Source organism: Chelonia mydas, chromosome 16 (assembly GCF_015237465.2).
Source record: "Chelonia mydas isolate rCheMyd1 chromosome 16, rCheMyd1.pri.v2, whole genome shotgun sequence".
Classification (NCBI taxonomy): domain Eukaryota; kingdom Metazoa; phylum Chordata; order Testudines; family Cheloniidae; genus Chelonia; species Chelonia mydas.
In genome coordinates, this window is record NC_057857.1 from 24,346,946 (window position 1) to 24,372,597 (window position 25,652).

Below are 25,652 nucleotides of genomic sequence, written 5' to 3' on the forward strand. Positions count from 1 at the left end.
ACACAGGATCCAGAAGTGCATTGCCTATCAGTAGCAGTAAGGGAAGAAATTACTAAATAAACCTTTTTAAGAAAAAATAGGGTTAAGAAATTGACATCATTGCTAAATTCTACATTTGCAGAAGGGTTTGATTTAGTTACAGATCCTCTAGAAATCCACCTCCCTGGAGCCAGCATTAAAAGTATTTGGTAAGAGTGCTATTTTTAGTAATTTGATTCATCACTAGATCCTTCAGAGTTCTGAAGTGCTGGGAGTTCACAACGAATCTTGATCCCAGTTCTTTGTTGCCTAGACCAAAACTTACACTTCAGAATGTTTTATGCCGTTAGAGCATAATACCTGCATGTGAAGTGGGTTGCAACTAAGTACCAGTCAAATATATTTCCTTATTTTATTCTGAACCCCACTTTTATTTCATTCCGGCTGTAATCCTGGATTTAGTTGCAGTATTCTAAAAATGCCCATTTCTGTTCTTGAATACTTACAGGTTTTTTGTTTTCTTTGTTTGGGGATTTTTTGGGGTGCCGGGAGGGTGCGGGGGGGGGGGGGGGGGGGAGTTAACTGAAGATGAAGGTCTCAACCAGCTTAATGTAAAGGACAGGTGGTTTGTAGGTCAGAGTTGAGATGGAATCGATCTGTCACATCCTGAAAAGAGGCTCATTATTCTACAGATTTGTTTTACAGTTGTCTGTAAGAAAATGAATGACACAAGCTCTAGCAGAGCTGAAATCCTTCTTTAGGCAGAGAACTGTTTTCTGCATGCCTGACTTGTTTTATAGCATCCAAGACCTAGTGAGCTCCCGGTAAAGTAACATTCACAATTGGAAGGAAGCAGCTGCACTTGCCATTTTTTGCCCTGTGCATCACCTGTAGGTGACCCATTTGGAAGGAGCCAAGAAATGGAGCAGTGGAGGGGGAGGGTTTTCCAGTCTATGCTACACCTGGTTTCTGTAGTGCTCACACAATCACTTGTGGGATGTCTGGTTTCTCTGACTAAAATACAACATCTGAGAGGATAGTAAACACTCGCTAGCACCAGATTCAACTGGCAAGACCGAGTGATGGTCACTAAAAGCCTGACAAATCCAGGAAAAGGGAGCTTGTCCCAGCAGCTCTGGGAGATGAGATATTGGCACTCCCCTCATGGCTAGCTTTGGTGCTATGACGCCTTTGGTTACGGCATCATCTGAATTCTTGAGACATCATACATGGTTAAGAAGGAAAGCAGAGCAAATTCTGCAAAAAATGTCCATAAATCTTAGTTCCGAAAAGGGCCTGGAGTTCCCGGCACTCTCCAGCATCCTCCTCGTTCCGTGACAGTCGTGAGTGACATTTTTGTTTGCAAAAACATCCTCATAATTCCACATGGGCCCTCTCTGGGATTGATTGTGGACCGATAAGCCGTCCATTCACGTAGCAGAAACAACTCTGACTGTGTCACTTAGGTAACTGCTCACCTTGCCCAATTAGCAACTTACTGATAGCAAATTGTCAAAACAACCATCTCAGCAGACCGCGGGCCAGCAGCCCATGGGGTGACACATGTTCACACAAAGCATTCGCCAAGTCACTTCACATGCCAAATGCACTGAAATTCGTAGGGCTGGAGTCTCCAATCTACTAAGTCCTGTTTGCACAGCACATGGTGGCCTTAAAGCAGCCAGAGATTCCACAGGGGAAATGTCCTCATTATAAGGGAAATCTGTGCTGGAGGAGAACTGGTAGAGTGAGCATAGACCCTTGTCCCTGGGGTCAGGGCAGAAAGGGGCACGGCAGGGGCAGGGGGGAGCTGAGCTCTGCTCTGCCTGATCATCTGCTGGAAGAAGGGACTTTGCACCAGCACTGTGCGTTAGAGGAGGCACCTGCTGCCCTAGTGTACGCCAGGACTGAGCAGGCCTGAATGCGGGAGCTGCAGCTTGCTCCCTTCAGCTGCCCCTTGTTCTGCACTCAGGTGTAGAGAAGAACCAGGTCCTTAGTCTGCTCATAGCTAACTTAGAAACAGACCAAGGGGTAACTTTGCCCAGTTTGCTGTGAATTGCACCCCCAGCTCTGCTGAGGATAGAGGGGAGCCAGTGAAGAGCTAACCCAGGTCTTCCAGCCTCCGTCTCTCTCTGACTGTCCTTAGCCAGGGCAGGCTGGTGGTCTCACTTTGGCATCATGAGGAAGCCCACACCGCACTCACTAACCAGAGTCAGATTCTGGAGCAAGAGCTGCAGTTATCTGAGCTTTGTCGTCAGGGTGTTTGCAGTAGGAAAAGTTTGGAAGCTTCAATTCAGTGCTGTGGAGGGAAGAGCATAAAATCAGACGTAGGCATAAGTGATAATCCCAACACAGCTCTATAACTGCGAGTGCCGGAGACAGCAAAGACATTGGAAACTCATCGTATTTATGATCTGGGGAACCATCAAAGCAAATGGATTCCTGAAATAAATGCCAACTTCCTTTCCTGGCTAGATAATGGAGATCCTGGCAATTGGTAACTATGAATTCCCTCTGCCAGGTGTGCTGCAGTTTATCGGGTTCTGGGAACACTTCAGGCATCAGTGGAACGTATGCTCCGAAGGAAAGAACAACCTGGGCATTAGCACAGGAATCAGTCGGGCTCTAAGTGTTCAAAACTTCTTTTAAATCCAGTGATCTTTGAGAGAAAGTGCTCAGATACTCCGGTGATGGGTAACCTCTTAAAAACTTGGGTGGACAGATGGATGAATAGCTGCCCCCCTTTCTCTTCAGGAGGCATTTGGAATGGAAATAGAGCATACAGGTCTAGATGCATACAGGTCTGGAGTCCCTGCACAATAAAGTCACTGCCAGAGGCTGGGTTTTATTCTGCTCCTCACACTAGTCTGCTCCCACATGCCGTCATCCATTGCAAACAATTTGACTTCCCACAGCCCATCTCTGTACCACTGCTCTGAGTCTGGCATGTGCCTTTTCCTCCTGAAACACCTCTGAAAGGGTTTGCCATCCCATTGCCACAGACCCTGACCTGAATTTCATAGCCCGGTCCGTTTGTAGAATCAAATCCCCTACAAACAGTTCAGCCTGTGACGGCTTTGCTCTCTGTCAGTGCCTACTTTGGAATTGTGATTGGCTCAGAGGATTCAGGAGCTCGATGTCTACGCCACATTAAAAAAACCCTTCTTTTTAATTGGTTTTCCAGATTTAGAAAGAGAGGAAAATTAAAAATTTCCTTACATTTCAGCACTCCATGCTTTTTTCCTTTTATAAAACGTCAGGTTATCCATGCCACAGTACGGCCACGTCTCCTCAATATACATTTGCTTAAGGTATTGTATCTTTTATCTGCATGTAATGAGGACAGACGTTTTAATCAGAGGTTAGTCATTTATTTTTGCAAACTATTGTTTTGATTCATCATTTTTGCAGATAATTAAATGGTTCACTTGGCACAGTGTGTCTGCTGTATTAAAACAGGTAATTTTGAAAAAAGAAAGATGCTATTTTTTTGGATCACTGCACAAGAATTGCTTTTATCTTCATCGTTGAACATAGTTTCTGGTTGTTTTGCATTACCCTCTTACGTTCAAGTGTTTTAGTGGACTCCGCTCTCTAGAGGCGAGGCCCTGTGCTGCATTTTGACATCCCAGCTTTTGAACTCAATGCATCTCTCCAAGAAGAGAAGCAGAACCAAATTTAAATTTGTGACACTGAATTTTAATCAGCGAGGTCCATAATAACAGACCAGTTGTGACATTAGCCGTATGGCTTGGGCTCTGCATTGAAACCCCACTGGGCCAAGATTCAAGTCAGCCTCTGCTTTTGCCCTATTGCAATTTCCACCCTTTTGGCTAGAGAGAGTCCTGGACAATCTTCAGGAGTGTAAAAGGTTCCATTTATTGCCAACAATTGGTGGAGGGAGGCTGAGGTCTTGTGTAAAAGGCTGCACATGCATATTTCAAAATGTAAAATCTTATTTATTTAGACAAAGTATAGACATGTATTTACTAGGAAATATGAGAGAGAGAGAGAGAGTGTGTCCTTCTAAAATCAGTTCTCCTATTGCGTATGGTTTTCTGTCTGCTTGCTGATGTGCAGTAATGTTCTGTGTCCTCCTTTCACAAAAAGTAAGCAACACTCTAATCAGGTCAGTGACCAGCTGGTGAATGGTGGAGCTCCAAGGTCTGCTGTTAACAATATTATTTTTCAAACATGTAGATTTTCTGGTTAATTCAGTGAAAAAGCTGTTTTTTATGTCAAACAGGTAAACTTTGGAGGTTCATTTTTCCTAAGTTATGCAAAACTGTAAAAGCCTTCGCTACAGCCCTGCTCCCTGTATGCCTCTCTCCAGAGCTCCGTCTCGGCTCATGCACGAAGCCACAGGTTTGGTGTGAGTGCACAACTACACTCCTAGTGTCTCTGTCCGTTTTTCCAGTGCTTATAATGTCTTCAAGGGATTGCCTGCTTCTCTCTCTCTGTCTCGGGATTTATCTCGATCCAGTCCTAGGCAGTGTCTGAGCACCTCATAAACACCGACACACAGAAATAATGATAAGCTCCCTGTTCCTCCCAAGGTTGCGGGTTTATAAGGTTTGGTTTGAGGGAAAGCTAACTTGGAAAGGTGGGATTTTGCATTAAGTTCCGAAGGTGATGAGGTCCTTGGTCATTCTTGTATCTGGAGTCGAACGCCAGTTCCTGCACTCGCATAAGCCTACCTCCGTTGACCAACAGTGCGGTTTTTCCAGTGCATCATAGTTACAATGAGACAAGTAATGACCATGGAGGCAACTCGGACCCAGTCTCTGGTTGTTAGGACAGAGACCTTGAACTGGACTCTGCAGTCAGTGGGGAGCCAGCGTACCAGTGTGATGTGCTCACTGCTACTCATATCCCTGTGCAGACAGGCTGCTGCATCTTGTACTAGTTGCTGGAGGAGTGAAGCCTTCAAGAGGAGCTGCAGTGTATTTGTTTTGCTTGTATGAGTACCATAGTTTAATTTTTTTTAATCAAAAGCTGTTGTGTAGTTTGGATATTTAAACAGTTATTAACCGAATGACAATTAACAGATTGCATAGACAGATTTTCTTTTGAAAACCTCTGAAATTGAGTACGGTTTGCAAAACTATCACGGCATAGTAATGACAATGAATTTTGATTTCCCGGAACTGATATTAGACTCCTTATTAAACTATGTGCATCTGCTTTTAATTTACTCCAAATAATTGGAAAATGCAATGAAGCTTTCCAATTAAAGCACGGCTTTATGCTGTTTAATAATACCCCCATAATATTATAGCTTATGAAGTGACAGGTGAGTTGGTGTATGAATAAAACATAAAGGCAGCAATAAGGGACAGAAAACTGGAGACAGTTGTTGGGGATTTTAAATGCTGGATGTAATTTGCATATATTAATCTCTTCTTTTCAGCCTTATCAGGCGTTCTTCAGTATTTGAAGTTAAAATAGCGTTGACAGGCGGGAGTACGCTTAGTTTTTTCAAGGATTTATTACTTGTATAATTTCTGATCTTTAATAAGCAGATATGACTGATCCTCATAGTTCTATAGAAATCAGTTAATTGTTCCAGATGGCGTGTACTGATTATGCAAAATTACTTTTCACACCATTTTTTTTTGGTGATAGTTTGGAGTAAAATTAAATTTTTTATAGCCTTCTTATCATGCTGTTTTACAGTGGTTTTTGCACAGAAGTTGAATTTAATCTACTATATTACATTGACCAGCACAGTTACTCTAATGGAGCATTTTGTGATTTGACAAAGAATAATAGAACACATTGCTCATTGTTCGTTACTGTGCTGCTAATAAAAAGGAGTTCCAGTGTAGAGAACCAGGCTGTTGTTTATGAAGAATGCATAATTCACACAGTTAAAAATGCAAAATTATTACATGGAGATGTTCTCTCTCCTTTGGATAGAAGATCTGGGCAGAACAAATGAAAATAGCCTTGTTGCTACAGATTTCACCTAATAAAGAAGGATTTTTTTTTTAATGACTGGTGCAGTTAAATTGTGGGGGGGGGTTTGTTAGGAGAAGCAGTCATCCGAGTGGCATGCACTGAGCCCTACTGAGAGGTGTCAATGGTGGCGTTTTCCCTGATTAACGTAATCTGGATCACTCAATGGCATAATTTCATAATTGAAAAGCATTTATAAAGGTTGTTGGGTTTCATTTATCTAATTGAAAGCTGTTTATACAGAATAAACCACACACACAAACCCCCCTTGCTAAGAAGGTTATTGTGATTCACTTTGAATGTTGACTAAACTGTCAGATTATCACGAAGAGCACGGCACTGGTTTCCCGTCAGCATCTGAGATACCAGCATACGCAGCAGGATTGCTGCTGGGCACCCCGGTCTGCCTTTCCCTTTGGTCGGCTCTTCCAGGAGCGGCGGGGATGGGAGCAGGGCAGCAGCCTTCCCCCACACAGCCTGCTGGTAATGCAGGTGGCTGTCACTTCCCTGTGGAAGTTGGACAGTGCCTAGGGAGGTGCGGGAGGTGTCATCTGTCTAAAGTATCAAGTAGCACAGCAGTTGCTCCAAAGCGCACGGTTCTCATTCATACTCTGTCGTCTGCTGTAGTAGGTTTGTCAGAGAATAATGCCAGAGTCTGTGTAACTTCCTTGTTATTTTTCATTATTTGTCCTACGCCCACAGGCAGGACATGAGCCTTTTCTTTTGGTGGCTCTCATCACTGTGTTTTATACGAATCCCATTGACGTCGGTGGGCGGTAGCTGGTTTTTCTCTCCATTTGACAAGTTTTAGGGTGGTTGGTTGGTTGGTTTTGTTTTGTTTTGTTTTTAATTCTCATGCCTTCTGCCGAAAAAAACAGCCAATGTTCTCTCAGCTCTGAGCCAGTCTGCTTGTTCACTTCCGGTGTGGGCCAGCAGTGGGCGCAAACAGCACTGGTTTTTTGTGTGGCCTGAAAATAACTCTGCTTTTTATTACACAGGCCAAATTTGGGCATAAAATCCTTAATGGTCACCTTTTCGACATTTATAAAGAGGCTGAAGGTATATTCATGGTTGGATTTAATTAATCTTACTAATCTTTTAAAAGTAAAACAGCAAACGTTTTTAAAATGTAGATTATAGAATTTAATTTCCCAATTAAATTAGAAAATCAGGGGTACAGCAAATGGTCTTTAAAAGAGTGCTTATTTTTAACTCACTAAAGACAAGTAATTAACTCAGCCATTAAAAGGCTTAAAATTTCACTTGTCTCCCCTGCAACTGGAAAATTGTTTTGTATATAGCTATTATATATCGGATTAATGGTATAAATCAGAAATGATTAGAAAATATTTGTTCTAATGAAGTAATAATTTGATAGTAATGCTTTTCATCAGCATAGCTTAAGGCTACATTGAGTGGACAGACTTTATGTGAATTCTCTAATTTTAATCTTTAAAATGCTATCTAATGTCTCATTAAGACTTGCATATAATGTATCTTAAGTACAGTCATTAAATATAGTTTAGGGAGATTTATGTGCAGATATTGCTTAAAGATGTTTTAATAGGCCCATTTACTCTGATGATATTAATGATCTCTTAACACATATTAAGCTTCTAAAACTAGAGGTATGACTCTCAGAGTGAACAAAACAACTTAGAATCTGTAAAGGGATTGGATATCCAAGAACATTGTTTTTGTTGGTTATTTGTAATCGATTCCTGAAATACTCTCCTGAATCTGTTAACTCTTTCAGGGTTTGGCAGTGGTCTCACTTTTTTAAAAGTTGCTTCTGTAAATTTCCACGTATTCCTATGGTGTACGTTACACAGGCCTCGGCAAGGTCATTCAGATCCTCTTTTATCAGATGTTGTATTTCCCGGACATGTTAGGAGTTAGCAGAGATGATTGTTTCTCATATAATTACATATGACATAGGGGACCACGCTTTCTCACCTCCCTCTGTGAATGTCTTGCACCTGCTGTAAACGAACTGTAAAACATTACACACGGTTGTTCAGCTCATAGCAACAAGAGTATATTTATAGAACTAAATTAGTTACTTTAAAAAACAGACCAACACAAGACCATTTTCTAAAAAATTCTAAGCCTTTGATCATTTAAAGTGTGGATGCAAAAATTATGATTATGTATAAGTAACAAAATCTGTTCATTTCAATAATGTCACTTTATTTCCAACCCTCAGAGAGTTATTGCAAACAAAATTCTCTTGTTTCAGTTGCTAAACTCTCCTATTTTAAAAAAAAACCCTTCTGAGTTCAGAGACTTTTATAATTACTAAATTGGTTTGTTAGAAGAAGATAATAGCAAATTTCTTCTTTTCATAATTGGACATTTCTTCCCTGTGGGCTAATGTATGCACAGCCCTTGCATACACAATAAGCTGTGCATTTGAAAAGCCATAACTAGCTAATAAGTGCTCTAGTGTCATCAGAGAGTAATGGTTTGCTGATTAGCATAATTAATGACAAATGGTGGTGTGGAATTGGTGGATTGGTTTAGCGGATGATGAATGTATCGCAGCCCAGGTTGGATCCTGCCAAGTAGGCTTTGCTGGCTGTCAGCCCTTCTGTTCTTACGCAGGTAGACCTCATTAGTCACCGTGCGAGGGTGCCAGCTTATTTTCATTGCTGTTTTGAGCACAGAAAACTTAATAATACAAGCAACTGCGGTGTCCCTGTTTTCTTTAAGCATTTTCTCAAAATCTGTTCTTCCTACCTAGACAAAAGCTGATTCTTTAGGTCTTTGATAATGAAACAGGCAGAATTCTGTTCAGACTCCCCACTGGTGCCAGGGGGTTCTGGGAGGTGTTCTAGCAAAGCACCACTAGGTATCAGTGTTGCTTTTGCAACAGAGAGATGAATTGCTGCATCTGTCTGAAATATTTTTGTGGGCTGTGGGCTGTAAATGTTCCTTTTCCTTTGAGGGTAGGAAAGATGCAATAGGCAGCCATCCATGCTATGAGACGGGCGCGTTTATCTCTGACTTGATTAATCAAGGTTGATTTGCATTCACAAATGAGACTGATAAAAATGAAGTTACCTTTTCACCTTTAGTGGGGTGGGGAGGATTTCTGGGGTGTCTTTCCTTTAAGTAATTAATAAGCAACTCCTTTACCAATAAGGATGAAAATCCTTAATTTGCATTAGCAAAAGGGGCTAATTATTATATAGATAATTAGCATCTGGAAATGAGGATTATCTTAATTACAAAGCACAATTTCCCTAATAGATACAAAACTGTAAGTTTGATCTGTGTGAAGACCGGTGACTATCATTATGTAATTAGTAATCATATTAATGGTGCGGAGTATTTAGATATAATTTGCATATGCAAATGAGATTTACCTGATAGAAATATGTGGCCTTTCTAATGACTCAGACACTTAAAAATTAAAATACTTTCAGAACTCCAATGTCTGATTTGCAGTTTGCTTTTACTTTAGGTGACTCTCCCTCCGTGAGGAAATGTTAGCACTGGATAGCATGGGTGCTTGTGTGGGGCCAGAGGGCCCAAGATGGAGGAGGATGGCATCACCCCCAGGGAGCCAGGGTGTTCACATCCCAACTCTGGGAAGCTCCCAGCATTGATTTTATTTGATCTTTGAAAATCCACCCACCTACCTCCCAAAGTCATGTGTCCCCTCAGCCCCCTCTGCCGCCGCTCTGCCTCGGGAGCCCCTTGTACATCAGAGATGTGGCACGGCCTTGCTGACTTCCTCTCTCTCCCGAGGTGCAGACTGTGTTCTTCGGGGCACTTGTCAGGGGTTTTCCTCCAGTGGGTACATTCTACCCTCAGGACTGATGCACATGCTCCTGGACCCAGGTGTCCGGTGCTCATGGCCGTGCCTGCTCTGTCAGTGTGAAAGGTGCTGCTTGCATTTCCTGTGCAGTGCTGTTTATTCACACAACTGTAACTTTGGCTCTAATGGGACAGGACTTACATGCAGACTTTTGGGGGGAATATTATTATAGTCATTCTTTCCAAATGCTGAGAGTGGAGACATTCACAGAGACACTTCGTAACTGTAAACTGTTTTTAATGGTTATAGAAATTTGAATATGAATGAAGCTGCTTGGTGGGTGGGGTCGGTATTCTGAAGTCTATTATCCAGAGTGCTTTGTCAGTTCATAGCTGCTTCATGGGCATGTGGATCTCCAGGTTCTGGAAAAAACTGTCTGAGGTAAGCCTGCTTGTCCGAGTCTGACCTATCTCCACTTTTAGTCTCTAGGCCTTTTATGACATTTTGGTTGCATTCAGATTATACGGGCTCTAACCCCATCATATGGGTTAGGCCCAGCACCTCGATTGGTCCTTCCTGCCTTGGCTTGCAGGAACCCAGAACCTGCAGGATAGGTGCTCTGTTCACCAGGCCTTTCCTTTCCTGGCGTGAGGGAGAGGTTGGAATGGCACCATTCTGGCCACCCCAACAGGCTTTTGCTTTAGCATCTCACTTTGTGAGCCTCATTGGATGTCTCCTGCTCCCTGGTAAAGCCTGGGTGTTTAAAGGACGAAGTGCGCCTATTCTTGTTTGACTGTTGTTATTTTTACTGCACCCATAAGTGTGTTGGGCGCTTTACAGAGCAATTAGAAAGACTAAGTCCCTGCCATGACTGGCTCCCCAGGGGATTTTTAGATAGGATGCTATGGGTGAGTTGCCCACAGGAGGCCAGGGGAGAAGTGAGGAAGGCCAAAGGGCATAGCAACACAGCCCACATGCTGTTTGGCTTGTGCACACAGGGACAGTCAGGGGAGCGAAGGCAAATCAGCTGACGGTGAAAAGTCAATGTGTGTAAGTGAAAGCTCATTAGCCCCAGTGTGGATGCTCTTGTTCAGGAGTGAAGTGTCCTTAGTTTGCTGTAATTTAATCCTTCTTGGGAGGATAAAGGTAAAGCAATCTGAGGGCTCTCTACTCCTGAATGAGAGTATCCACAGGGAGGGGGTTGACGTGCTTTGAGTTTTGGCTTCACGCTTTTTAATTGATTTGCCTTAACTTTTCTGTCTGTCTCCATGCAGAGGCAACCTTAGTGCTGAAGATGAGGCAGATGGCAACATGTAAATAAATAAAACTCCTGCTCTCCTGGGAAGGGGGTCTGGGTCTCCCTGCTGCATGGCAGTCCAGGCCTGGGCTAGCCCAGGAATGTGTCTGGACAGGTGCAATCAGCACAGAGATATGGGAAGCACCCCGGTCTTGCTCTGATAATGTCACAGACCAGCTCGCTTTTTAGCAGGATGCTTCCCACCAAGGGATCATTTAATCCTCAGTGCTGCTCTGGGAGAAACAGGTTTGGCTTTTCCTCCCGTTCACGTTTGCGGAAGGCCTGCCTCTATTTTGTCTGGCTCACTGTAGCATGATACTTCCAGGCAGCAGCCACTCAGTCTTCCCCCACAAGTCTGCGATACCATAAACACCAAACAGCACGTACACTTCAGAAGATGAAATCCTCCAAAATAAAGCCCTACCGAAACAAAACGCTACACTGCACGCACAGCTCTCCCCTGGGGAGAGGATCTGAGAATGAACCACATGTAATGGCCGTAAGTCACTTCACTGAATGCATGGCTAGAAGGGGCTGTTCTACTGTGTGAAGAGAGTGGTATAAGACCCTCTATAAAACAGAACGGTGGCCACTGTTAATACTTTGCCTTGTTTCATCTCATCGTACAAATTTATCCCTTGTTTAATGAGACACTTCAAAGGCAAGTTCCAAGCACTTCATTATGAGCTTTGGATCATGCAGCATCTCCCTGGAAGAAGTACATTGAGCAAGGCACTACATGATCCTGTGTCTGTCAGAGCAAAGGAAAAGCCAAGCCCACACAGCACGATACTATCACACAATGCAGCATGTTCCCTAAATGTGCCTAAGTTCTAACCGAGGGGCTGAAAACAATTCAAATGCAAAAGCCAGGAGCTCTGTAAGGAAGCAGCCGTTACTGATCAAGGTAAAGGCTCATCAGAGAGAGGTGTTTGTCACCTCAAATCGTGAAACGCTACTGCTATTCTGGGCACTGCTTGATATTGTTTTTTCAGGTGTCAGACCAAGTTGCACGTGCCTGCAGCTCTATGTGCCTATGATACAGACAGATATTTACATGTTTAATGAGTTCCAACGAGTCTCTGTCTCATTAAATTTAGAGCTGATGGTAATTGAAAAATGCCTATTCTCTCCTTCAGCTCAAAGCCCAATGTATCAGAAGTGGAGGAAAATGCACAGCTTCATACCGCTTTGGGAGAGGCTCACTTAGCCCTCAAAGACACCATTTCTCTCTCCATCTCTCAGACTCTGCAAGCGTCCAGTACCACTAGCCTCTTTTGTACCTGCTCTGGTGTCATTAATTAACAGTTGTTGCCAGGAAGTGGCACTTCCCCAGGTGAGATCATTGAAGTTCAGTATTTGAGGAAGACTTCTAAAGAAGGTTTTATTAAAAAATAATAAAATCAATATCTTAGTTTGTAAACACTTGCAATTTGAAGGACACATTTGAAGTGTCTCTGCTTCCTGCAGATGCTGGTGCAGCCACAGCTGGGAGGGGTTGCTTAGCTGTCCCCATTCTGCCCTTGACATTTTTATTTTTTAACAAAATCAAAGCCAGGTGTATTTTTAAAAAAAGTTTTGTTTGCTGGATCTCTCAGCACGGAAGTTCCCATGTTGCAGCAAGTTAGTGGCAAAACCCAGCAAAGATGTAGAGAAATTCTAAGGATTGAGTTCAAATTAACAAAAGGAATTTTAATAATTTTAATAATGCAGTCTGGTAGGGACAAAACACCCGTCTTCTGCTTTTAATTAACGTTGTTCCAAGTAAAACAGAGACCTTCCAATGCTATCTCCATACTGAGCCTTCTTTCCAAAACCGTGAAGGCATCCATTCATCACAGTTACTAGCGTGGGCATGGGGTGAGCTAGCAACATCCACTAGTCTGAAGCGTCTCCAGTTTACTGTTTCTGACTGGACAAGAGCTTGCCAAGTAGGCCTCAGCCCTGGTGTGGCTCTCGCTTGTTAGTCACGGCGTGAGTTGTCTGCTCGTATTCTCTGTTGTTCCTAATGTGCAGGACACACACACCAATGGGTTTCTGGCTTCCGGAATTAGAAATTACAGAAGGTATGCTTTATATCTCATGTGAAGATAAGGATTCTCTTTCCTCCTCCTGAGGTTATAGTCTAAGGGAATTCCTTTAAAAGTGCCACTAATCTTGGCCCAAGATTGTTCCTCTTCTGGGGCGCAGCAAGTGCCTTGTTAGAATTGTCTCAGAGAGGGAAGAGTCCGATTGGGGCTCATTTTAATTTGGGGAACTGTCACAAACCAGAAAACCCACTGCAGGCTTGCCGCGCTCCTGACTCAAAACCCATGTTAGATCACACTCTGCCACCGTGGCAGAGCAGGCGGTTCTCCGCTGAACCGGAAAGAGGAAATGCCATGCCCGGGGCTTGCATAAAGTTTCAGCGCTTTAATTTGTATGTGCATTAGGCAGGTTCTGAAACGGTGTAGGCAAAAGTGATGCCAGGGACATCAAATAGCTGAGTGTGGGAGTAAGGGAATGAACAGGCTGAGCTCAGTAGCACGGCGCTAAACTTTCAGATCTCGCTGCCTGGTGCACAAGGGCAGCCTACCAAGCAGGGCCCTGGGGCAGATGGTCTGTGAGTGTATTCAGTATTAAGATTAAAGGAGAGAATAACAAGCAAGTGCATGTGTTTATCCTATGGCTGGGGTGACTGGAGTCTTTCCCATCCTTGTACCCAGCCCACATTGCTCTAACAAGAGAGGCCTGGCCACCTTCTTTAGAGAGGGGGGATCCGAGCATGCAACACTCACTGTCTGAGAACACTCCTCTTCCTCCACAGGAGCTGCAAGCTGCTTCATTTCATGCCTTCTCCCCCATCTCAGATTGCCAACTTGCCCCCAGCTGAGCAGGCTGGTGCTCTGATGCAGAGATTCTTAACCTGTAGTGATCCAACCCCTTCTGAATGCTCGCCTGTCTCCGTGGGTTAGAACAGAAGGTCTGGATTTGACCGTCTTCTTTCTATCACTCATGTTCTGGGGCCAGGCTGTCTGGTCTACTGAGGCCACATTGTGCCATGCACAACTACTTGAAATAGCCAGTGGGGAATTCCCCTTGCATGGGCAAGCTCTCTGCCCATGGAGGGCTGTGCCACCCCAGCGTAAAGGGAGGGAGGCCAGGTCAGGGGAGCTCCAGAGGCGGGACATAAGCAGGACAGGAGAGGGATTTGTGGAGCTCACTTCACCCCCCCCCCGCCCCCCGATCCTTCCCTGTCCATTGTGAACCTCGTGCCAGGGTATTGGCCCTGCTGCTCTAACCTCCACTGGGGCCAGAGGACCAGCAAGCTCTGGGGCCAGGACATCAGTAACTCAGCCTGGCCTTACATATCTCCAGAACAAAAAGGAACCCAGGTGTCCCGGGAGAAAACCTCACATTCCCTTTCACAGCTCACCAGCATCCCCCGTCTGATCAGAACCCCCTGTTCTCCTCACCATGCAAAGCACAGGGCTGTCCTTGTTCTCTTAGTACAGGTCACGGGCTCCTCCCCTCCCAAAATGCTCCTGGTGGTAGGGGGCTGCTTTCACTTGCTCTCATTAGGCCATTTGACTAATGACTGGAGGAGTCTACTGAGCTGTTCGGGGACTGATGGACTCTCGCTAGTCCTCTTCCAGCAGCCTGTGAAGGCAGCCTCTGTTGGAATGGCACAGATGGCCGGCCCGAACGGCAAAGTAAACTACAATATGTCTTGGAGACATTGTCAGGCTGCAGCTTATTTGTCATGTCATGGAAGCCTATTGGGTTAGGGAGTAACTTTGTCTTTCCTCCGTCTCCTGGTCTGAGAAATTATTTACAGTATGTCTGCTCTGTTGGCTGGGAGAGAAGCTGGAGACAGGCCACAATAAACAGGGGTCAGTTTCTTAACATGTAGGGACTTTTCTTTGTTTAAAAAAAAAAGCTGAAGGTGGGGGGTGGGGAGGTGTTTCAGCCCATCCATCAACGAACACAGCCTCTGGCAATGACAGGCGAATTTATTGGGAGAGGGTTGGGCCAGATTTTTGGTGGAGGTTGCTGCTCTTTTGCTCTAGTTAGTGATGTGCAAATGTGCAATTGGAATGAGCCACATTCTCCATCCTGTACGCACATGTGTTACTTTTCAGGCTTGATGTTCTGACCACTATGGACAGAAATTCAAAGGTAGGGGGCTTCTCTGTACAGGATGGAAAATGTGGCTCATTCCAAAATACTCCTGTGATCTTCGCGACCCATTGCAGGCTAGTGTAAAGTGTTTTTCCACATTTATGAATAATTTTCCTCTGTACAGAGATCACATGACATTTTGCCCATCGTTTACCTTGGTGTGCAGCAGAATCTCCCATGTGTTTAGTAAAGCATTGTTCGTAAAAAGGATAACATTCTGCTAAAAATGAGATTCTGCGCAGGAGGTAGAAATGCACTGATGAGAACCAAAGTTTTGGGTATGTTGGAAGTTAAATAAAGTGTCAGACGTAGCAATAAAACACTTTGTTCCAAAAGACAAGGATTATAGAGAAGTTTTATAGAAATCAATGGGAATTTTAACCTCTTTCTCAGTTCTTGAGTAATTCTTTGGGATTTAATAGATTATCATGTCTCTGCTATTGAATCCTCTAGGATGGCTTGAAAAGAAAGCTCTTAGTATTTGTGTTACCATAGGGCATAAGAGCCAGGTCATGGACCAGGACCTGTTTGTCACAGGTGCTGTACAGACACAGAACAAAGAGATGGTCCCTGCCCCAAGGTGCTTATCATCCAGAGAAGATTCTTTTCCATTAAATTCTAATGGTTTTCCAAAGTAGTTTCTGTAGAACCCTATTGGCTTTGTCCCTATTGCATTCTCCAGGAATGCTGCAGAAGGAAAGCGTTCCCATCAGTCTTGTCACACGCCTTTCTCGACAGACAATACTCACCTGGCAAAGTGGAGCAATATTGCTGAGTCCTGCAGTCTTTTAAATGACGAAAAGCTACAGGGCAGTGGGTAAGAACGAGCCAAAGCATAAAGTACAAGTGTGCCCCAATCCATGCTGTGAGGGGCTTCCGCCCACCAACTGCAAAACCTCATGTGCTAATAGAAAAAAACAAAACATTTTCTAAAATTGTGAGTGATGGCCAGATCTACGGGGTGGCCCCTGCTCCTTTTCCCCTGCCCTGCACAGCCTGTTGTTCTTACTGCTGCTAAAACGTTGCTTTGGCAGGGGGCCTGATCCTACCTGGTACTGAATGACCCCAGCTCCCTGGAGTCCAGTTGCAATTGAGAGGACTCGTGGCCCTGCAGGATTCAGAGGGCATTGGAGAGGAAGGACAGGACATTTCTGTTTCTTAGAGAAACATAATGCTGTGCAAGGATAATTATCAAGCAGCAGAAATGCAGAGGATGCAAGACACACTGAATACAGTGCAGCTTCCTTAGCAAGGTGAGCATGGGCGGTGTTGTGACACCCTGTTACCCCGAGCCCGCTCATAAGGGTCACTAGCGCTCCAGGCACATTACTTCCAGACAGTGGGTCTGTGCCATTCACCTGAGAGCAGAACTTGGCCCTTTAGAGCTCCTGCCTTCTCCAGCTCCCCTTTGGCATTCACACTGCTAACTTCACTTTCAACTCCAGCTGGTAACACAGGCTAGTTGGTCTCCTTCCAGTAGCAGTGCCAATAACCGCCACTGCTGGAATGGTGTGCGTGAAAACTAGCAGAGAGGGCACAGTTGGCATCAGATGGAGGGACTACTCCGGGCCCGGCTTTGGCGTATCCTTGCTTGTCAGACTCTTCTGCCTCTAGCAGAAGCGAGGTTTCACACACACAATTCTATCCTAGCATGTGTCTGTAGGCAGCCGACCTGTTCTACACTGGAAACATCACTTCTCCTCCTCCTCTGAGTCCCCAGCAGGTCTGTCCCATAGACTGTGAGCTCCTTGTAAAGCACTGAGCCCATTGTCATTACCCCATAATTAATAATCATAATTACAGAGAGTATATATCTTCTAAAGGGAAAACCATCTGCATGTTCACAGCAGATTTATCAGGAGGTGGCACTTGTCCCTGAATCCTGCACACGCCCCACATACGCCGTTGCTGTTGGTTGCCCATAGAATAGACGCCAAGGTTGAGATTTGCAAAGGACCCTCAGGGAGTTAGGTGTTTGGCTCACATTTGAATTGCAGTGGGATTTGAGTACATAGTGCCCTTAGCTCCCATTGAAAATCCAAGCCTCAGACAACTCATGGCCAAGTTTCCATATTAATAGGATTGATTATTTATATGACAGTAGCACCAAGAGATGCCAGCCAAAATCTGGACCACATTGTGCTGGGCGCTGCACAAACATATTAAGTCCTTACCCCAAAGTCCTTGGGCAATACGTTGAGTTTGCGGTCTTTTACCGTATCCGATACAGTATCTTTTAGCATTTGTCCGAGGTATCCGCAAATGCAGCATCATGTCTTTCTGATGATGAAATTCATTTATATTTATTTAATATATATTATTTAATAATATATAATGTATATTCATTTAATTTCACGCTGGATAGTGATCCCTTTGTGTGGGGAGCTGCCAGATTTGAACTCCTGGGTTGCCCGCGTCCTGTGCCAATCATTAACTTGTTCCCACGTAGTCCCAAATTCTCGGGGGAACCAGTGAAGACATTATTTCCCTCTGTTAGCTGTTCAGCTGAAAATGATGTGGTCTTTAGCCAGGAGAGCTTTGCCATTTTTATGAGACTGTTTGAAGCTATTTTCTGAGATCCTCATCTTCGTGAAACACAAACCCTGCACGGTGCTTTCGGAGCTGGAGAGAGGCTTGCGGACTGTTATACTATTGCAGGAAGCTGGTTGTAGAAGCTAAGGTAACTTAAGTGTTAAAAGTGGCAGCAATATATTCAGTGTTGTTGGTTTTTTAAATTGAATTTAATGGTTAATTTTCACGCAATCAGGAGGGACGTTTTTGTAGGTTTTTAATATCAGCTGTTGAAAATTCCTGTATAAAAGTTTGTGAAAAGGAAGCAATAAAAGAAATTCAAAGCTATCAAATCCTAGGGTGAGAATTTCAGTGCAGAAGTGGCTGTTGTTTCCTTGGGACTCTAGGGACGTAAACTCCTCCGTGGCTGCATCTCCCTCCACAGTGGTGTGAAGGATTAGTGCTCACTGCAGTGTGCACACTGTACCCTCCAAGCACTAAAGCAGCTATTCATCTATACCCAGGAGCTAAATATGACAATGTTAGCATTTTTCATTTCCCTGACGTTACCATTAATAAAGCAATGATCCAAAAGAAGCTTTGCTGAGTCTGTTCTTTATGCTTCCATCACTCACGACTAGATAATTTCACACAGGATCGTTTTTAAATTAAACGACGATAAAAGCGCTCTGCTGCTCTGTGTTCACTAGTTCATAGAAGTCTATCAAGTCATTAACGTGTCATGACAAACTGCTAGATGGCTACAAGAGTAATTAATTATTTGCATAAATAACAGGTTGAACTTGGTGCTGTGAACCACAATGACATATGTATCATATCGAGGGTATCTCAGAACCTTTCACAGAGGGGACATAAAAAGAGTTAAAACTTAAAATATTTGAAATCATATGTTCATCATTTTTTAAATGGTCAAAAGCTTGGCTTGAGTTTTGATGCTCTTTGTTATAAAGTTCATTATTAATGGACATTTTAAGAATGCATCTGATCATTGGAGGTTTCAGTGAACAATTATACAGATTTCTATAATCGCTATTAATCACCACATATTTTTCAAGATAATGAGAGCAATTATTATTTAGATTCCTCTTGTATGTGCACATTGTAGAAAAGAAAAAGTGCTTATTATAGTGAGTAGTGTAGTGAACTCCAGTCTTAAATTCTTTGTCATCTAGAAACTCATTATGTTAGCTGATGCTGCCTATGAAAGTTCGTCAGCCTGGTTAAATTAGGGTAGCATTGGCAGATCTGATTATTTAAATCTGGTAGCTTTGCTAAAAATATCGTTATTCTAGGAAGATGAATTACTAATTTGACAACTGAGATTTAGTTGGAATCTACAGCATTAGGAAGAAGGCAGCATCTATCGTACAGCAAGCAAAGAAGGGTGACAGTGGGAGGTGAGGTTTTTCATATTAAAGAGAGAATTTCTAAGTGAACTAACAAGTTGTATTTATAGGATATAGTTTTGTGACATGCCCTTTAAAGGTTAATATTAAATCTTTGTAATTTACAACAAATTGCACTTGGAGACGTATCAGATCCGTTAAAAATGAGTTCACTATTCTGCAGTTCTACATCAAATGAGATTGTCATTTTGGCCCTAGCTTCTGTCATCTGCTACTTCCTTTTGGGGGAATTCTCTGGGAAATTCGGTCCATCACATTTTGTGTTTTGTAGGAGTGGGATTCTCACTTCCAGCTCCTTGTTCCTCCTGTATCCAGTTCCAGTGGATGAGTTAATTGAATGTGACTCTTGGGGAGGAGCTACACCTGGGAGATAATAAACAACAGTTGAAAACATTTTTCTTTCTGAAATTCCTATTTGCTTTTTCAGTTTTAATCTGAGAAGGGTGCAGGCACCTCACTAGTCTGATACAGATGCCATAGACATAGTTACACGGAGGGAAGAAAACAACTATCCTTTCTTTCCCTCCCTGCATTTCAAATTCTCTGTTTTCCAATACCGTGAGACTGTTTCTTTTCTCAAGCTGGTTTCACACATGGAGTGGCTCCTGATTTGCACTGTTATGAGGAGAGAATTGGGTTTCTTGGCTTTAGAGTTTCTAGTGACTTTTGTTTCAGAAGGAAAACCCTTAGCCGTAGATTATTCCCGTCCATTTCTCATAGGAAGAGATATTGTACTGATGCCTGTCAGATCTACCTAGGCAAAGACTAGGCAACGCAGGGAAATGGTGTCTGGATACAGAATATGTGTCGCTGCTAGGTCATAGAATCATAGAAGTGTAGGCCTGGAAGAGACCTTGAGAAGTCATCGAGTCCAGCCCCTGGACTGAGGCAAGACCAAGTAAACCTAGACCATTCCTGACAGGCATTTGTCCAGCCTGTTCTTTAAAACCTCTAGTGACAGGGTCACTGGTTCCAATCCATGTCTGGTCAGTAATAACCAAAAGTCGTTGCTCTTACACAACTGTTTGGAAGCCTGCCATATATGAAAAGCGTTGGTCCCTCTCCAGTGCAGGGGAGCCACATGCCATCAGTGAACTAGCCATCCCAGCATGGTGATGATTTCAGCTTAAATAGGAAGGCATGAATTGTCCAGGGACAGTGAGTGAACTTGTTGCTGGCACACTCAGAGGTCGGGTGTGTCGGGGTCGGGGGTTGTACTAACTGCTGGGATCTTTTGAGGACGAAGACACTATTCCAGTCACTTTACATGTGGGTTTGGGCAGGGTTATTGTTTAGATCCTGAAATTGATACAATCTCAAAATACATTTCAAATCTACATGATTACTATGAACTTCACACAGTTATGGAAAAGCCCTACAGAATTTAATAGAGAATGATAATCTTTCTGTAGGACTTCTGCATCACCCTGAGGAATTTAATGGGAAAAGGTATCCCTACTGTAGCTTTCTATAGGATAGTTTTAAAAACCCATAGAAAGAACGCCATTCTCTGTTAAATATTGCAGATCTTTAGAATTGATTTTTGGCAGATCCCTATTGATTTCTTGCCTGTTTAAATTCTGTAGCACTCTCCCAAAAGAGACAGGTATATAACTAAGCGATGATTCCTCAACAAGTGTTGGCTGAGAATCGCTTGAACCCGGAAGGTTTGCAAAGTCAGTCACTGCCTTAGTATGAGTTTACTAGATCCTTGGACAACTCTGGGAGCTTTCCTTGGGAGCTTTCCAAATGTACGTAGCACCCAGTGATGGGCGGAGGAAGAGAGTAGTGTACGGGTGAGAGGGTGACGCCAACAGGCATGGTCTGTAGAAATAAAAGTTTCTGGTTTTGGTTTCTGGGAACTTTGGCTTAGTTGTTTCTCCTATTCAGTCTGCCCATAGATTGGTCGCTGATTATTTAGTCTTTCAAAACAGAGCACGCTGGGTGAGTGTCTATCTTGGTTTCTCAAAGACGTCACCTCGGATGTGGGAGCAGTCTTTCTCGGTGGCCGTGTCAAACACCAGATGTGTTCCATGCCCCGAGGGAACAGTTCAGGCCACTCTGTTTCTCCTGCAACCAGCCCAAGGGAAAGAAAATGTGATGGAATTAACTGGCTGCACAGGCCCTGGAACTGCGGTTGTTAGAGAGCTGCTGGCACCTCCTTAAAAATGTGGGAAATGTTTTATTCTGCCAAGGGAGACCCTGTTTTCTCTAGTTCTTTCCCTTGGGGGCTATTCCTAGGGACACTCTCATACAAACCAGGGTTCTCCTTTGTGTAGAGGTTATCTGATCTGCTGGTTCCCTCTACCAAGTCGTCACACCCCTCACGGCTATTTACAATGGGTGTGATGCTATGCTATAGATCAGGTGACAGATCTCAAAGGCCCTAATTCTGCAACTATGCAGCTGGACCCTGGTGGGTCCCAGCCACACAGATACAGGATTTGGGTCTTAATATTTAATCTCTCAGCTAATAACTTTAATTGATATTTTGGAATGTTTTAGTGCAGAGACTTTATTGATGAGTCTTTTACATTATTATTATTATTTATTATTATTATTTCTACTTACTTACCATACATAATAGATGGTCTCTCTCTCCCTTTGTCATCAGTTGTGGATGACACTAAGCTGGTGGGAGAGGTAGATATGCTGGAGGGTAGGGATAGAGTCCAGAGTGACCTAGACAAATGGGAGGAGTGGGCTAAAAGAAATATGATGAGGTTCAACAAGGACAATTGCAGAGTCCTGCACTTAGGACGGAAGAATCCCATGCACTGGTACAGGTTGGGGACTGACTGGCTAAGCGGCAGTTCTGCAGAAAAGGACCTAGGGGTTACAGTGGTCAAGAAGCTGGATATGAGTCAACAGTGTGCCCTTGTTGCCAAGAAGGCTAATGGCATTTTGGGCTGCATTAGTAGGAGCAGTGCCAGCTGATCAAGGGAAGTGATTCATAGAATCATAGACTATCAGGGTTGGAAGGGACCTCAGGAGGTCATCTAGTCTCCAACCCCCTGCTCAAAGCAGGACCAATCCCCAATTTTTGCCCCAGATCCCTAAATGACCCCCTCAAGGATTGAACTCGCAACCCTGGGTTTAGCAGGCCAATGCGCAAACCACTGAGCTATCCGTCCCCCCACTATTCCCCTCTGGTGAGGCCACTGGAGTACTGCGTTCAGTTTTGTGCCCCCCACTACGGAAAGGATGTGGACAAATTGGAGAGAGTCCAGCAGAGGGCAACAAAAATTATTAGGGAGCTGGGGCACATGACTTATGAGGAGAGGCTGCGGGAACTGGGCTTATATAGTCTGCAGAAGAGAAGAGTGAGGGGGGATTTGATAGCAGCCTTCAACTACCTGAAGGGGATGGTGCTAGGGTGTTGTTCTCAGTGGTGGCTGATGACAGAACAAGGAGCAACGGTCTCAAGTTGCAGTGTGGGAGGTCTAGGTTGGATATTAGGAAACACTATTTCATTAGGAGGGTGGAGAAGCACTCGAATGCGTTACCTAGGGAGGTGGTGGAATCGCCGTCCTTAGAAGTTTTTAAGGCCCCGTTTGACAAAGCCCTGGCTGGGATGATTTAGTTGGGGTTGGTCCTGCTTTGAGCAAGGGGTTGGACTAGATGACCTCCTGAGGTCTCTTCCAACCCTGATCTTCTATGATTCTTTGAATACTTGCCATTTATTTGTCCCCAGAATGGCTGCTGTAGGGAGCCATACCTTCTTTGTACAATGCCATCTCCAAGGTGATGATGATTTTCCTTGGTAGTCTTGGGGGGTGAAGAAGTAGAAGTAGAAATGCACAAAAATAAGCTCTATTTTAGGTCTGTCTTGTATGGGAAATATTACAGTTATCCAAGAGTCTTAGATGTTAATTCATTCTTAAGGTTTTGCTGCTGCTTATAATTTGTTAGATCTTCCCTTCTATTGTCTGAGTTAAAATGAACCCTTCAGCAGATGGCTGGCTGGTAACTGATTCTCTGGAGTTGATATCTGACATTCTTTTAGGGGAACATCGACAACAGCCAGCCAAGGAGGAATGGAAGACGTGGGTCAATCCTGTCAGAATAGACAGTGCCCTCTCAGACTACAAATGTAGCAAAGGAAAATATTAATCTTTAACAAGAATTGTGAAGAACTTTGCTATAAGGAGGATCATCCGCAGCACTGCCTATGCACATTTTAAAAACCTGCACCAGTGCAACACAAAACAGGACTGAAATTCCAAAGGTCAAGTTCCCATGACGACTCTTAACTTGGATACCTTGAGGGAGATTCAGACTCTCCCAGGGCCTATGCCTCACAGAAGCCCCATCTTTTGCGCTAGGGGAGAATTTCACTCATGTGCATGTACTGTATATTAAGCAACCTTTTAACAGAAGAAGCAATACACAAAACTTCTGTACGTCCTGTGTGCAATGGGGCTGAGATTATGTTGCTGTTGGGAACCTTCATTTTTCTAATTACTTGACTTTTTAGCTGTTCCATTCCCAGCTTAACGCAGCCCTGAAAAATATGTAGGAGCATCTAGGTATCTGAAAAGCTTTGCCTGTTAGAGTGATTTAAATGCCGTTAGCCAATGTGCAGGGTCATGGTGTTTCCTTTGTTTTTAAACTGAATCCCTTATAAAGGCTATAAATACTTGGAAGTTAGATCATGGAACCCTCCCATTGTGAATAATGCTTACACCATCCAGCCTAGGGTCCCCTTCTTATGGTGAATCACCAGCTTTTAGCTTTGGAAAGAGTTTCCTTGTCCACCCTCCAGCATCCCTCTGTTTTGTCCCTTCACGGTGTTGCTGGATACAGTCGACTGTAGCACAGTTTGTCTGTAAGGAACATTTGAGCAGCCTCTGGCAGAACGAAAGCAAACGTTGCAGGGCTTGGCCTGGGAGTTGCTAACAACTTTTGAAAGTGGCCATCGGAATGCAGACCCTTCGCTCGGCACTGTTCCAATCACAGACTGCCAAGAGCTCTAGAAAAGCACCAGGAAAAGAGAATCAAAGGTTGTGGATTATGATTATTTTCAGCGCAGTGTTGGAGCAGGGGACATCGAATTAAAAGCCTCCTTCTGATTTCATTTTACTTCATTTTGAAATGAACGGGCTGCTAGTAAATCACAGTTCAGTATCGTCTCCCGCTGCACTTTGAGTGAATCGCACCCGTGGCCAGGTACCGATACGCTGCACCTCTCAAGCCGATAGTCGCTGCAGCTCTGGTCATGAAGACTGTTTCCTTGTCTTTGTTCTGCTCAGTCATCGTGTTGCAACAACATCCTCATATGGAATTAACATCCACATTGATTAAACCCTCCCCCTCCCTTGTGAGTTACCGGAAACTTCACTTTGGATGATTTGGAAAAAAAACACTTGAGGGCTGGATTCTGCCACCCACACTTGCACTAACATCGAATTGGGCAAAGCAGTGCCACTAACGTCCTGGTAGCTACTCGCAGAGTGTGGCCTTATTCAGCCGAAGTAATTGGGGTAGAGTCTGGCCCTACGTGGCAATGGGTCCCAGCGTGATGGTGCGCCATGTCTCCTGGTTGCCTGTTCGATGGAAACAAGACTGAAACCACCAAACCTCCAGCTGCCAAGTTCTAGGAGACTGGCTGGCATGCTGGGCTACCTGAGGGTTACTAGGGGGCACTGTGCTGTGGAAAAGGGAGGGAGGCTTCGGTAAGTGGGGGTGACTCTTGCATTCAGTGACTCCATTCTGCCCCACACCCACATTCTGGCTGCCTCCCCATCTCCCTGCAGTCCCTTGTGCTTTGTTGTTAATGATTATTTCGGTTGCAGTATTGCCCAGGGTGTGCCGGGGGAAGTGCTTGGGGGAAATCCTTGCCCGCAGAATGTAAATGTGAGCATTCATTGAACATGACTCAATATTGTGGTGGGATCAAATATCCCCATATCAAACATGCTTTAGCCATCTGGATTCAGATTCCTGCAAGAAAATTTGGGCTTTTGTCCCCAAAATTGCTACAAACGCTCACAAAACTGGAAAAAGTGCTTCTAAAAACCCCAGCATTTTAAATCTCTCTCGCATGGTGTCTCATGTTGGAACAGTTGTGGTCCCACCTGTGCTTTGTGTACTGATGTTCAACCTACAGAAATCAACAGGTGGGGGGGGGCAAGGTGCAGGACTCTTCAAATCAGTGGTGACGCACATCGGAGCATTTACTTTGGCAGGCAACAGAATAGTTCAGGTGTGAAGTCAGGGTAAAGATACCAGCTGAAACCCCTTCGTTTTGTTAGGAGAAATTCCCACACAGACACTGGTTGGAGAGCAGCCTGCTTCCAGCTGGGCCCCAGTCCTGTTCCAAACAATGTGCATTCTGTGGACTGGCCCCACACTCTCCAAACCGCTGACCCTTGTGTCAAACACAGGTACGGGGCTGGTAGGAAAAAAACACTTTACTTTCTCCCCCTTCTCTGCCCCCAGTCTAGGACTGGTGGAGGGACAGGCAATGACAGCTTAGTGCGTTATTTGTTTAAACTCTCCTGAATCAGTAAGTATTTCAAATCCTCAACGTCTAGTGCCTGCCTATAAAAAGAAC

At 44.1% G+C, this 25,652-nt stretch overlaps 1 protein-coding gene across 18 annotated transcripts in view; it reads left to right on the forward strand.

Annotated features, from left to right (window-relative positions):
• The window catches only part of MVB12B (multivesicular body subunit 12B), a 100,296-nt gene that overhangs the window by 55,263 nt on the left and 19,381 nt on the right, over positions 1-25,652 (forward strand). For 10 of the 18 annotated variants that reach the window (XM_043530135.1, XM_037879404.2, XM_037879399.2 and 7 more), the window contains one exon: positions 4,226-5,973. The exons of 7 other annotated variants lie outside the window; for them this stretch is intronic. In XM_043530135.1, the coding sequence (XP_043386070.1) occupies positions 4,226-4,479 (254 nt within the window). In that variant the 3' untranslated portion in view covers positions 4,480-5,973. Of the gene's footprint in view, positions 1-4,225; positions 5,974-12,136; positions 12,257-25,652 lie in introns of those variants that run through there. One more of the 18 variants, XM_043530144.1, reaches the window with a different exon arrangement.